This window comes from Papaver somniferum, unplaced genomic scaffold, assembly GCF_003573695.1.
Source record: "Papaver somniferum cultivar HN1 unplaced genomic scaffold, ASM357369v1 unplaced-scaffold_18, whole genome shotgun sequence".
NCBI lineage: Eukaryota > Viridiplantae > Streptophyta > Magnoliopsida > Ranunculales > Papaveraceae > Papaver > Papaver somniferum.
Window position 1 is genome coordinate 1,982,976 of NW_020627707.1, and position 14,705 is coordinate 1,997,680.

Below are 14,705 nucleotides of genomic sequence, written 5' to 3' on the forward strand. Positions count from 1 at the left end.
AGTTAGAAGGGATGGTGTCTTAGTAAAGCCTTTATTGTTAAGCTCAATTATTCATTGGATTTATATATTCTTATGGTTTCAATTTTCTGGGTATATTATTACATTGTTTAGGTTGTTTTTGATATTCAAGAATGATTCATGATTTACCTATCTTCATAGACTCTTTGAGTTACTCTATGCAATTGGATGGTGATGTTTTTCATTGTGGAACAACTTTTTAGAAGATATAGTGTGCTAGTTGAGGCTTAATTGATAATCTCAATCACTCATAGAAGTTCTGCTGATATTGAATTTCTTATAACTGAAGATTTTTTTTATTGCAAGTTAAATAATCTTAGTGGATTTTTGGTGGATTATTGGTGAATTTTAACACTTCTACTGAGATGAACTATTCTTCAGATATAGTACTCTGACAATTGCTATGATGAGAAATTCAGTACCTGAAGATTTCTTGGTTAAGGAAGTTGTTCCTGAACCTACTCCAATTGCTATTCTACCTTCAGAAGCTATAGTTGCTGATGAAAAAGGAGGTTAACCTCATGATGGTGGATACTAAGGACACTATGGATGCTGAGCCTTTTATGGATCATGACCTTGTAAGTTAATCAATTTCTCTAAAGCTTTTTAATCTCCTTTATATTTAAAGTTACAGTGTTTTTCCTTTTTCATTTGTTCTCTTTGATATCATGAATTTTATTTGCTGGAATATGAATGGGTGCTGTTCTGATAAAAAATGGCTACATCTTCTAAATTTGTATAAAAAACATAAGCCACATGTTGTTTGCCTTCTGGAAACTATGGTCGATAATGAAACCTTTAAAAAATTCAGTCACCATCTTCCTTTTGATTCATGGTTTGTTGTGCCAGCTATTGGAAAATCTGGTAGCTTAGCTTTAGGTTATTTTGCTAGGTCTAATATAGAAGTCATAAGCAGTTCTCTTAATATGATTCATATATTAATTATGTGACATAACACCTACTATCAAGAATTGTATGGTTTCTTTTGTTTATGGTTCTTTAAATAATTCTGGTATGAAGAATCGGTGGAACTTCTTAAGTCATATGAATGAAGATGAAATCAAACCTTGGTTACTTTTAGGGGATTTTAACTTTATTCTCCATAGCTCTGAAAAGCAGGGAGGTAATCCAGATTCTTCCTTGGCCCCTGATTTTATCAAAAATAAAATAGTTGAATTGAGATTGAATGAAGTCTTTGCTTATGGTAATCCTTTTACTTGGTGTAATAGAATATTTAATAATCCTTCTAACCTGATATTTGAGAAGCTAGATAGAGGTTTTACGAATGATGATTGGGTCTCGTTGCTTCCTCAAACTCGTATTACTAATCTAGCAAGACTTTATTCGGATCACAGTCCTATTCTTCTCAAAAATTTCATCATGAACAAAAACTTTACATTCCTTGTAAATTTTTCAAGTGTTGACAGCTAAGTCCTGAATTTAAAGATGTTCTTAGAAATTCCTGGGACAAGAGAGTCAATGGGTCTCCTAGTTTTATTGTGGCAGGAAAACTTAGAAACCTGAAGTCTGATCTAAGTAAATGGAACATTGAATCCTTTGGTCATATTAAAAATACTATCAGTAAGATAAATGTGGAGATTGAGATTGCAAATGTTGCCATATTCCCCTGATATTTGAGGCTACATCTTGAATTACTCAAAACAATTAGATTATTGGTATGAAATAGAAAATTCTTTCTACAAACAAAAATCCAGGATTGACTACTTTACTCATTACGATAAGTATACACAGTTCTTTCATAATACAGTCAAGCTCAGGAATATGTACAACACTATTCACACTATTAAAGGCAATCAAGGAAATTGGTTGGAAAATAGAGATCAAGTTGTTTCTCTCCTTTCTAATCATTTTAAGAACATTTATACTTCTTCGAATCCTAGTAACAATGATATTGAGGAAGCTCTTAAATATGTTAAGCCAATTACTACTAATGAAATGAATTCTATTTTGGTGGCTATTCCAATTGTTGAAGAAATTCATGCAACAGTAAGTGACATGGCACCCTGGAAATCACCAGGGCCTGATGGATTTCCAGCTGGTTTCTTTAGGGAAATTGGCAAGAAACTTCGAAGGAAGTCATTGATCATGTTCAGAACTTTTTTCGTTCAAAATTTCTTTTGAAACAACTCAATCATTCCTTCATAACTTTAATTCCTAAGGTAAATAATCCATCTTCGCCTCATGAATTCAGACCTATTAGTTTTCCTAACACAATCTACAAAATTATCTCAAAAATCTTAACAAATCGTCTCAAACCTTTATTAGATTCTATTATTTCGCCATTTCAATCTGCTTTTATTGCCAATAGGCAAATACATGATAATATAGTAATTAGTCATGAAATCCTGCATTCTTTTAAAAGGAAAAAGAAAACTGAAAAAAATGGTTTTATGGCCATTAAGGTTGACCTTTCAAAAGCATTTGATAGACTGGAATGGTCTTTCATTCTTCCGGTTTTTAAGAAACTAGGTTTCTCTGATGATTGGTGTCAGATTATAAATCAATGTATTAGTACAGTGTCCTATTCTGTTTTGGTGAATGGATCACCAGGTGATGTCTTTTTTCCTTCTAGGGGTATTAGGCAGGGTGACTGTCTATCACCTTACATCTTTATAATTTGTATGGAAGTATTGTCTCAACTTCTCTTGAAAGGTGAAGATGATAATTTGATACACGGTTTCAAACTAAGAAAAGATAGTCCCTCAATTTCGCATCTCTTTTTCGCTGATGATTGTATGCTTTTATCAAAAGCTTATTTATTGTATGCTAGAAATTTGATGAAAATTATTAATGTTTTTGCTAAAGCTTCTGGGCAGGCAATTAATTTTGAAAAATCAGGGTTTTTCTCTAGTTCTAAAATGCATCATAAACATAAGAAGCTTCTTTCATAAACCTTAGGGATTAAATTCATGAGTTCTTCTGAGAAGTACCTTGGTACTCCTCTTTTTGTTAATCGTGACAAAACTAAAAAATTTCATTTTTTGATAGATAAGTTTTATTCCAAATTAGGAAACTCAAAAACATCGAGTCTAAATGGTGCTGGTAGAACTGTGATTACAAATCATGTGTTATCTAGTCTTGCAATCTATCATATGGCTTGTTTCCCTCTTCCTAAGAAGATTACTTCTAAAATTGATGCAATTCAGAGATATTTTTGGTGGTCTAAGAAAGATCCTAAGCATGCAGCATATTTTCGTTCTTTGGGGGATATAGGTAAGGATAAAAGGTGTGGGGGCCTTGGTATTAGGAATACTTATGCTGTTAATAGAGTATTTATAGCTAAACTGGGTTGGAGGGTCATTCAACATCCTGATCATTTGATTTCTAAGTTTCTTTAAGACAAGTACTTCATTAATCAGAATCTGTTAGAGATTGATAAAGCAGCTGACTCTGCTTCTTGGATTTGGAAGGGTATTGTAAGTAGTTGTTTTTCTTAAGACCCAATATAGTTTTCAGGATAAATGATGGTAACTATACTAGAATTTGGGAGTCTGTTTGGTTTCCTGGTCTTTCTTCTCCTCCTTCTTCTTTGAATTCAAGCTATAATGATTATATTTTTGTTAATGATTTGATTGATAAGGATACAGGTATATGGAATGTTGATTTGTTAAACTCTCTGTTCTCTCCTGAGGATGTTATTAGGATCAATACTATAAAGGTTAATCTCCTTATTAAAGATCAAATAATGTGGGCACATACTAAGGATGGAACTTACACAATAAAATCTGCTTATAGAGTTTATAAGAATGAATTCAGTAATGAGGAAGATGCTTTGTTTTGGAAAAAGGTTTGGTCTTTGAATTGTTTGCCTAAAATTAAGTTTTTTATGTAGAAGATATTTGCGTATGCTGCCAGTAAATACTTTACTTCAAAACTACAATCATGATGTTGATGATTCATGTCCTCTTTCCAAAAATGATATTGAAACGGTTACTCACTTGTTCTTTCACTGTCTTGTTGCTGCTCATGTTTGGTTTGGTTTATCACTTCAACATCTAGTTAAATTTGATCTGGATTGTGCTGAAGATTATTTTCTAGAATGGTTTGATGATAGATTAGGATTATCCCCTTTTACAGTTAATTAGCCAAGTATAGGTGCAATTATTATGTGGTGTATATGGAAATGTAGATGTGATGTGGTTTTCAGTAAAGCCTCTATTAATATGGATAATATCATTCTATATGCGAAAAGAACGATAAACACTTACATTGCTCCTCCCATAAAGATTCGGAAGGCTATTATGGATGTTAAAATCCTTATTGAACTTGTGGATCATTTTCTATTTGTTGATGGTTCTTTCAAGAATTTTAACATGGGTGTTGGCATGATTCTGTGCAATAATGCAGGTGCAATAACTCAATCTCGTTCGGACTTTGGATTGGTTTCGGATGTTGTAGGTGCTGAGGCAACAACTCTTTTTTTGGCTATCTCCTGTGCAAAGGAGATCAAACTATCCAAAGTGGTGTTCATCAGTGACTGTCTTCAAGTTGTGGATTTTATCAATGGAGGCAATGTTCGTGTCGAGTGGAGATGCTTGGATATCTTGGTGGACTGCAAATCTTTACTCTTAAGTAGTAGTACTTTTAAGGTTGTTTATATTAATCGTACAAGAAACAAGATAGCTGATCGACTTGCACGTCGAGGTAGGAAGTATTGTATTAAAGATGTATGAGTCTCTTATCCTTCTTTTTTGGACAATTTGATTAGAAGGGAACCTTTTTAAATGTTTGTAATTTTCTTTTAAGTTAATATAGTTATGGTGTTTTCTTAGCAAAAAAAAGAAGTTGGACCTTTTCCCCATTATTTAAGTTCCGGGTAAGAAATAATGCCATGGGCACCAGTATGACGTTATCCCATTCGGACACCCGCATAACCTTTTCAAGAATACTTTTATTCTTATACCTGTGTGAGGTGTGCAATTTTATGAGAGCAGTACAATAAATTTAGTGCACACCTTTTCAAGTGTACTACACCCTTCTATAGCTAAATAAGTCATACTACACCCTGCAATAGCTAAATAGGTCAGAGAGGTCAATCCCCGTTCCCCTTAACTCTGCAGTCAATACCGTTAAATGAAGGGCATTTCAAAATTTCCATCTTGGAAAGTGTAGATACCCCAAAAATATCATAGTCGGAGAGAGCCCAATCATAAAAAGGAAATGGGCAGTTCTTGGCGAACCAAGGCAAGGACTAGATTTTAGACAGGCAAGCAGCTGTAGAGACACGCCAAACCGGGCTTAGAAGACTTGGCAAGGACTAGTATTATGTTTGCTGTGTAGAGTAGCAGTGAAGTACACAGGAAAATTTTGCCGTAAGCCATGTCATGTTAGCATATACCAATCGAAATCATGGTAATAAAATGTGGATTAACCACCAAGCATAATCAGAGCTAACAAATTACGAGCATAAAACCACGTACATATAGTTTGATATACGACTAAACTAGTACATTTTTTTTCTGTCTTTCTGATAAACACTTGGTCCTGTCCATCATTGCCACACATGCTTAGTGTTTTGACAAGGAAAACGTATGAAAGTCCACAGCATAAGGGCTAGAACGCACCTTGATTAACTTGCGGACATTTGGTATTTAGATTTCAGTTTTAAATAAAATTGTTTTAAGAAATAAATAATTATCAAATATAACTAATGCATATTATGTATGTCAGATCTAACGATACAATCTGCCATCTTATTATTCGCCATTAATTAGATCCCAGTCTGGAGAGATATGCATTCTTGATTGATTGCAACTCTTTCACAACCTGTGCCATATCCATCCGTTCGTTGGGCGATTCAACTGAACACATAACGCCAAGATTGAAAATCCTTGCCAAAGCCTCGCATAACTTGATCTCATTCTCGACATTGATTAGAGCTCTGGTGTTGTTATCTTCTTCGAGACGGAAATGAGCAGGCAGTGTAGAATCCACAATTTCCAATACATGATTTTGAAGAAGGGCCGTCTTAGCAAAGGTATGAAGGTTCAAACCATCTGTGAATATGTCATCTGTAGGTCTCCTTCCAGTGAAAATCTCTACCAGCATGATCCCATAACTGTAGACATCTCCATGAGTCGATACGTCTCTACCCATTCCATACTCTGCATGCCAGTACAAGACAATGGATTATATGTTTTATGGTTTTTAATACTATAATTTTTCTACTGTTTTATCAGAGGGAGAGGAATATTTTACCTGGGGCGGCATAGCCAACCGAGCCCCTTATCCCTACTGAAGTACTGGCGGTATGATGTTCAGATTCAACATTGATGATGACTCCACCAAGAAACTTCGCTAATCCGAAGTCACCAACACGACTGTTCATGTCATTATCGAGTAAAACATTGCCTGGCTTCAGATCACAGTGAACTATAGGTGTCTGACGATGATGATGAAGATAATCCAAAGCAGAAGCAACATCAATGGCTACATTTAGTCTCTCCATAAAAGTTAACGGTCTCCAGGATGATTGTACGTCATTTGGTGTTGGGTGCAACCAATCCTCAAGACTCCCATTTGGCATGAACTCGGAAACAAGAGCTTTGAATTCATCTCCTTTATAATCAGTAGAAGAACATGATGTCAACATCTTCACGAGATTTCGATGCCGAATACATCTCATTGCTTCACATTCAGCCATGAAACTTTTTGAAGCTCCCCGCCTTCGAAGGTCTAGTACTTTCACTGCAACAACTGTTGTTACCTCATGGCTTACCGGCAACAATCCTTTGTAAACAGATCCGTAACTTCCAACTCCGACTAAATTTTCTGCAGAAAACCCATTTGTTGCTTCAAGAAGTTCTTTGTACATATTATCCAAAGGATTATGTGAAGGTGAAGAAGTTTTCTTTGTTGCTTTTCTCCTGCAGAACCATATGAGGAAGGAACCCAGGAGAATAACACAGACAACAACTCCGAACATTATTAGCAGCAATCTTTTGAGAGGGGATCGCTTACTTGCTTTTTCAAAGCTAGGTCTCGGGCAACTCGGCAGATGAAGTATCGGAATTCCTCCACAGAGCTTGTCATTCCCAAGGACTGAAAATGCACTTATGTTCTGGAAAATCCCTTGTTTCGGTACTTCACCTTCAAAGTCATTGGAAGACAGATTCAGATAGTTGAGGGACACGAAGGACTCCAAATACTCCGGAATTTTCCCAGAAAACTTATTGCCTGACATATCTAACTTTTGGAGTCCCTTTAGATTTTTCATGGATGGAGGAATGACCCATTCGAATGAGTTACCGGCTAGGGTAAGTTCTTCCAAACCAATACATTTCCCTAAAGAATCTGGAATTTTCCCAGATAATCGGTTATTTGATAAGAAGAGTTGAACAATCCTCTCCAAGTTACCAACCTCTGATGGCAACTCACCAGTTAACTGATTTCCCGATAAGTCCAGCCCACTAGTTATTGAAGAAAGACCAATGAGTTCTTTAGGTATAGGACCGGTAAGTTGATTTTGGGAAAAATCCAATATCATCATGTTAAGACAGTTGCCAAAATTTGGCGGAATTCCACCCTGCAATCTATTGATACTAAAATCAATTCGGTTCAACTGAGTGCTGTTGCAAATGTTGGACGGAATTTTTCCTGAGAGTTCGTTATCCGATAGAGAAATGTATATCAAATTAGGAAGTTTTCCTAGAAAAACAGGAATACTTCCATTTAGCTGGTTACCCGAAAAGTCTAATGCATTTAGGTTGACAAGGTTCTCAATTCCAGGAGGAATTTCACCAAATATCTTGTTGTACCCTACTTCCAGTCGCGTAAGCTTTGTCGAGAGGTTAGCTATGGAATCTGGTAGTTTCCCTGAAAATTTGTTGAATGAAATAAAAAGCCTCTCTAATTTACTGCAATTCGTTAATGAGTTAAGAAAGCTAAGGTTATCTACTTCCCCACTTCCAAAATAATTTCCCTCAATGTTTAAAATAGTGAGATTTTTCAAGTTACCCAAACTAGGAGGTACAGACCCAGTGAACTGATTACTGGAAAGATCTAATGTAGACAGTCTAGAAAGATTGGATATTGAATTAGGTAGCACACCAGAAAATCTATTGCCATTTAAAGCAAGGATTTCGAGATTTGGGAGAGTAGTTCCAATGTATGGTGGAATGGATCCGTGGAATTTATTGAAGTTTATAGTAATAATAGTGATCGAAGAGATATTGAAAAACTGGGGTGGAATGGTTCCTGATAAATTATTTAATGAAACTCCAAAAAGAAATAATCTTGATAACTGGCCAAGCTCGGATGGGATGTTACCGTGTAAATTGTTGTCTGCTACATCAAATAAAGCGAGAACCGAAAGGTTTGATAGTGAAATCGGGATAGTTCCTTCAAGGTGGTTGGTCGAGAGTGACAAAATTCGAAGCTTAGATAGGGAACCAAGCTCTGTAGGAATTCCTCCTACTAAATCATTATTAAATATTTCCAAACTCTCCAGATTTTTACAGGATGATATATTCCTAGGAATTTTCCCTATAAGTGTATTATTTGCCACAAAAAAAGTTTGGAGGCGAGATAAACGACCAACTTCTTGTGGAATTTCGCCTCTGAACTGGTTATCAGACAGGGATAAATATCTTAAGAATGAAAGATTGCCTACGTATGGAGATATAGAACCTACCAAACCCATGGATTCCATAACCAACCTAGTGACCCTGCTTGGATGCCCACGACTGCATGTAATTCCTGTCCAATTGCTGCAATGAGACGATGCATTCCATGAATTTAGTACTCCCAATGGGTCATCGGTTATCTTGTCTTTGAATGCAAGTAAAGCTAGTCGATCAGTTTCGGCGATGATAGATTGGGATGTAGGTAGGATATTCCAGAATGAAACAAGGGTGAACAACATGAAGCTCGTCTTATAATTAAACTCCATTGATGTTTAGAAAATAGTTGGATGATATATTTCTCTTAGTTCATCAAAAGTGTTCATATTTATGGTCAGTGAGAGTATAGAATACAGAGAGATTCATATCCACACATTTTCCTACACGCAAACTGTTGCAGTCTTGGGGAAAGACTTGAGAAAAACGAAAAGAATTCGAAATTAATATCTCATCACCGCTACCTGCAAGTAGATTAGAGTCAATTAAGACTTTGAAAAGACACAAAAAACAAAAATTTTCTACGTGGAAAATCCTATCAACCACACACACTTAAATCTTATCAACCAATGAAGATTTTGATCGGGACAGTGTTGTCTGCCCCGGTGAACACGGCCTGCGTGAGCCCAAGTCCATGGCATAAATTTGAACTCTTCTCCAGAAAATATCCCCCATCGCTCCGTCAACTACTTACGTTTCAATCTGGTCGTGCGTATGCACTGGATAAACGCTGGGGCTCGACGCCAATAGGGCAGGATAGCTAATCTCGCCCCAAACCTTGTTGTCAGTTTTTCTCCCCATCCCTGGCCTGTTCCTCGTTCCAAGTTCCAATTGGGCGGGTCGGGACGGCGGATAAATGGGACGGGTTCCCCTTCCCCGTGAGAACTGCCAAATGGGATGCAGAAATTAATGTTTAATCCCATAGATTTAAAAGCCGAAGCATTTCAGAATCTGCATTTGGAGAGGATAATTATGTAAATGTAGTAAATGTTAATGGTAGTTTAGGTTCTTTCAAATAGACAAATAATAATGTAATCCAGGATTTTACCAAAAAGTTTTACAAGTTGGAAATGCACCTTTATGCTTAGAGAGTCCGATGAAATAGCTAATAGCCTAGCCAAAAGGGCTAAGAATTTTAGAGCCAATGAATATTGGACCTCACTTCTTCCCATATAGTTGAAATCTCTTATTAGAGATGAACTCACACTAGTGGAAAATGGGTGTTTAGCGACCTACGGCAGAGACCCCCGGTCACAGTAGTTGGGCCGCTGACCCGTAAAAGCAGTCTCTGATATGATAAAAACAAGGAAAAATTCCGAGAGCATTAATAGCCGTCTCAGAATAATTACTATTTTACCCTAAATCTACTACCGATCCCGCGACCCTTCCAAACCGATTCACATTTGATAATTTTTTTATTATTTTATGGAGCATATAAATACTTCTTTCTCTCACCCATTTCCAGTCTTTTTCTTTTTCTTTTTCTTTTTCTTTCTCTTTCTTCTTCTGCTCTTGGTCTCCTCTCTAACCTAAGGAACTGGCTTCATGGAAATGGAGAAATCAATTAAATCGTCGCTCTTAAACATAGCCCCTTTCCCCGTCAGGAAGAAATCCATCTATTGTTCTTGAACCATCTTCTTCTTTTCATCTTTGCGGTTTAGGAGAAAACTGAAGAGATCTAGAAAGATCGTGACGAGATGTTGAAATTGAAAGAAGATGAGTTGGAGATTCAAGGGAAAGAACAGCTGAAACTTAAATTGAGTTGACGAAATTGCAGAAGTTGAAGGAATTTAATCCTACTGTGGTATAACTTTCTTCATCTCTGGTTTTTAAATTTAGGGTTATAAATTTTTCATAACGGGTTTCCATATCTTGATCTTTATTTGATGAATCAGAGTTTCTGATTAGGGGTTTTGATTTTTAGATAAAGGGTTTTCGTTTATTGATCATGAATTGTTGAAATAGAAGTTTTGATTTAGGGTTTTGATCTTGATATTTATTTCTTTTAGATTCAGGGTTTGGCTAATTAATAAATTCTGAATTAAGGGTTTCAATTTCTTGATCTTAGATTTCTGAATCTGGGTTTAATTTTGATTTGGGGATTTTTTTTTGTAGGTGCAGAGTCTTCCACTGGTTCAATCTACTGAGAGAGAAAGAAGCAGAAGAACCCAGAGATGAAGGACTGTGAAGGTTGTGGTGTGGGATTTGCTCTTGGTCCTCATGTTTTTCGTTCCTGATAACATTATCTCATTATACGGTCTGTGGGTGTATTGACTTGTCTTTTGATTTATGTCAGTAAATGTTCTTTTTTGAACTTAGACTAATTTATTTTTCCTTCTTTCTAGGTTCATAGTTAATGTTCTGAATTCTGTCTTCAAATGCGTGTATAAAATACTTTAAATTGGTTTATTGCTGCTCTATGCAAACAAATAATATGCTTGCTTCTCATCCTGAAACTCGTACACTGAATTTGCAGGAACATTATCAAACTTTAGATCGGGGTTGTTTCTTCTGGTTCCAGTTATTATACTGCTGGATGCCACAAATACATGGAATGATGTCTGGGTTGAGAGAGGTGAACGCAAATGGTACGAAAAACATTTCCATCTTATCCTCTTCATTTTCTTTCCAGTACGCTTTGACAAGTATATTTCTCTAATTCTCTTCAGTCTTTGCTTTATATAATTGATGGGTTATTGCAGGTGCATACCGTTACTTGTTGTATTTGTGTGCTATATAACAACACTTACAATATCAGGACTAATGTTCGCTTGGTTCAACCCCTCAGGCCATGACTGCAATCTTAATGTGTTCTTTATTGTCATGACCATCATTCTCGCATTTGGTTTTGTAATTATTACATTGCAGGTATAGAAAATTTTGACTCTTTTCCCCCCTATAGTGAAAGACATCTGATTCAGCATTGCATCAGAGATATTCTTCAATGCTCAATTATAATGCTGTGGGTTTTTGGGGTTGATACAGGCTAATGCAAGTCTTTTGCCATCTTCTGTTATTTCTGTGTACTGTTCGTATGTGCTCTACAGTGCTCTCTCAAGTGAGTCTCGAGATTACGTGTGCAATGGTCTCAACAACAGTTCAAAGGAGTAACCACGCGTAAGCTAATTCTTGGTATGCTCACAACAGTTATCTCTGTCTTGTACTGTGCTTGCCGGGCTGGATCCTCGCTAAAGTCAGGTACCTTCAAGGCTTCATCTACAGACCCTTTCATAGTAATATGATAAGAACATGCTATCTTTTAGGAAGATATAAACTTCCATTGTAGGATGGTTAAGTTCTGTTCTCTGGCGATAAACAGTCATCAAAAATGGAATTCGTATGTGCCCTCTCAAAACAGCACCATTTTCCTTGTGTTTGTTTCTGACCATGTTTGACCTTTTGGTGTAGGTGACAGAAACCCTTTTGTGAACTTTGAGCAGAGAAAGGACAGAGAACCTGATGTTGTGCCATTTGGTTATTCCTATACATTTTTCCACTGATTTTCGCGTTCGCTAGCATGCATTCAAACATGCTTATTACAGGTTGGACTGGCTCACCGTCATTCAACTCAGAGTTGATTAATGTTAGCTGGACATCAACTTCAGTTCAAATATGCACTCAATGGGCCACTGTTGTTCTTTATGTTTGGTCTCTTGTAGCTCCTTTGTACTATCCTGATCACGTATTTTTATTCATGGTTCACAGTATCAGCTAATACTCGAGCCTATCAGCTGATACCCGATCATATTGATGCTGACCGGTACTATTTCGGTGCACCTTTATGGAATATAGAGCAATATTAACAGATTCACTCCACAGTTTTTCTTCCATTATATTTTCTTCTTCCAACTTAAGTTCCATCTTTTTCTGTTTTCATTCTGTTATGGGCAGTACATCCTATTAGTTTATATCAGGAATACCAGTAGCTGTACCGGTCACCTGAAATACTTGTACAAACTAATAATTAGGAGGAAGTTAGAATAATCTAATCCCTGTCACATTAACTTATAAAACTTTTTTTTTGAATTCTGATTTTGCAATTTTTGATTTTAATTTATGTGAATTAATGCTATAAATTTTGAAATTCAAAATCCCCTTCACCTGGTAGACGTACTTCCTTTTTGTGGTGATTTATTTACTTATCATGTGGCTCCTTTAGGTTTTAACGAGTACTTGTTGTTTTGTTATACGTGTTATGACATATTACTATGACATGACAGGCGATCTTGTTGAAATCAGAGGGTGCGTCATTATTAGCACAATTGAAATACATCTGAATTATTTATCTCATTTTTATTGGAAGTACAACTTAATGGTCTTTCCTTACCAGAATGGCACATCTGAATTATTTATCTCATTTTTATTGGAAGTACAACTTAATGGTCTTTCCTTACCAGAATGGTTAGTTTTTCAATTGAAAAATTGGTTTTTTTTGTTGATTCCAGGATGGTTATTGGTCTAATTGTGTGTTGGTTTTCTCTTCTGCAGTTTGGCCTCGTTCTTTAAGGAAATTGAGGTGTGGAAACAAAAGGCAATCTTGAACAAAATATCAACAGAACTCCACATTAAGTGTTAGAGAAAAAGCCTGAAAGTACAGAAAAAAAGGTAAAATTCTTATTGCATTCTCATTTACTTCAGTAATGGTAGGGATGCGATGTTGGTGTTGCATGATAATCTTGCAGGCTGTGGTTTAGTCTTGGGACTTGTTGGTTTTAACTTGATTGGGTTATTTTTTTTAATAAAGAAGTTGCATTCTTTATGTACTATGTATGGTGCTCAAAGTTATGGTCATTGTAGGGTGCTCAACAATCTAGAACACGTTATCATTATTTTTTTCTTTCAAGTGTGTCACAAGTAGAATTAAATGGATGCACTGGTGATGGTTATGCTTAATGATTTTCTTTGGGGAACTGTTTATGCTTTGGATGACTCGATTCAAATCACTTGACTGACGTCTTATAAATTTATGGAGTTGTTTGTAGCTTATATGTGTCTGCAAAGTGGTCCATGAAATTACTTAAGCTACCTATTATTTGTCCTCTCACATGGCTTAATATGATGCTAGTTGTATTAAATAGGGCACTCTTGCAATGGCAGTGATGTTCTGAGTATTTTAACCGCTTGTATTCCACTATATATAACATGTTGGATGTTGATGATTTATAATTTCATATGCATAATCTTGGATGTCTTTAATGAACACTCATATGCATTCTGATTTCTAATTTCTTGTATTACTAGTTAAGCCGTATTCGTGAGGGAAATTGCTTGTGGAAGTGTCTTCTTCTTCCCCTGTGATGTTGTTACTTACAAAAAAAACATGAGCTTCCAAAGGATTCAACCCATTTCTTTGTATCAGCTTTCGATTGCCCTGAAGCTCTTGTTTTGTTTCAAGCTTGTCCTTTCGTAGTCATGGTTGTGGGATAACTTTCCTGCAGTGTGTGGCCAATACTTCATGTCTTGATGGTCATCTTCACCCGAGATAGTATTATTAGTTGTTAAGTTACATATGCTTCTAGTGGAGGGCAGTTTGGAGTCCAGATCATTGATTGAATTCTGTAACATATTACCTAACTTACTTTTAATAATAATGTCATCTCTAGTAACTTATTTTGCTCAACCATGTATGATGAACTAAACGAAGTTGTTGATTTGCTTTGCAGGAATGATGTTCTTTGTCATATGTGAACCAGGGACAAATACATGGGTGCTCTACTTGATATCAATCATGAAGTATTGTCTAAGTTCATCGTTATCGGAGGTGCTTATCGTTTTATTGTTTAAAATGTTGTTATTAGAATTTACTATCTAGCTCAGCCATGTATTGTTATGAACTCAGAATTTCATACTTTTTTGTGTTGTTTTAAACCCAATGGATAAAATGAATGAAAGTTGAATTCATAGTTTGAGTTTAAATTTGAAGTATCATTCGAATTTCAGTTTGTGTTCCACTTAATTTGACTTGACTTTGATGCAGTCAGATTATTTCAGATTTAGCCATTCAGGCATTTCAGCAAATCTGAATCTATATTTTTTTTTTATATTATA

The 14,705-nt window shown here is 35.9% G+C and overlaps 1 protein-coding gene and 1 pseudogene across 1 annotated transcript; one reads left to right on the top strand and one right to left on the bottom strand.

The window, feature by feature from the left end:
- Positions 1-5,569: 5,569 nt before the first annotated feature.
- Positions 5,570-9,035, bottom strand: LOC113338037 (probable LRR receptor-like serine/threonine-protein kinase At3g47570). The gene is made up of 2 exons (XM_026583558.1): positions 6,238-9,035; positions 5,570-6,143 (listed from the first exon to the last, which is right to left on the bottom strand). Exons 1-2 carry the CDS (start codon positions 8,927-8,929, stop codon positions 5,746-5,748), a joined length of 3,090 nt encoding a protein of 1,029 aa, XP_026439343.1. The 5' UTR covers positions 8,930-9,035; the 3' UTR covers positions 5,570-5,745.
- Positions 9,036-9,644: 609 nt separating this feature from the next.
- Positions 9,645-13,233, top strand: LOC113337823 (annotated as a pseudogene).
- Positions 13,234-14,705: the final 1,472 nt, after the last annotated feature.

Bases quoted from the DNA above. Each gene is read 5' to 3' on its own strand.
- LOC113338037 (XM_026583558.1), bottom strand. From the start codon at position 8,929: ATGGAGTTTAATTATAAGACGAGCTTCATGTTGTTCACCCTTGTTTCA. The intron at 6,144-6,237 runs GTAAAATATTCC...ACTGGCATGCAG, and splicing joins GGTTGGCTATGCCGCCCCAG to AGTATGGAATGGGTAGAGAC.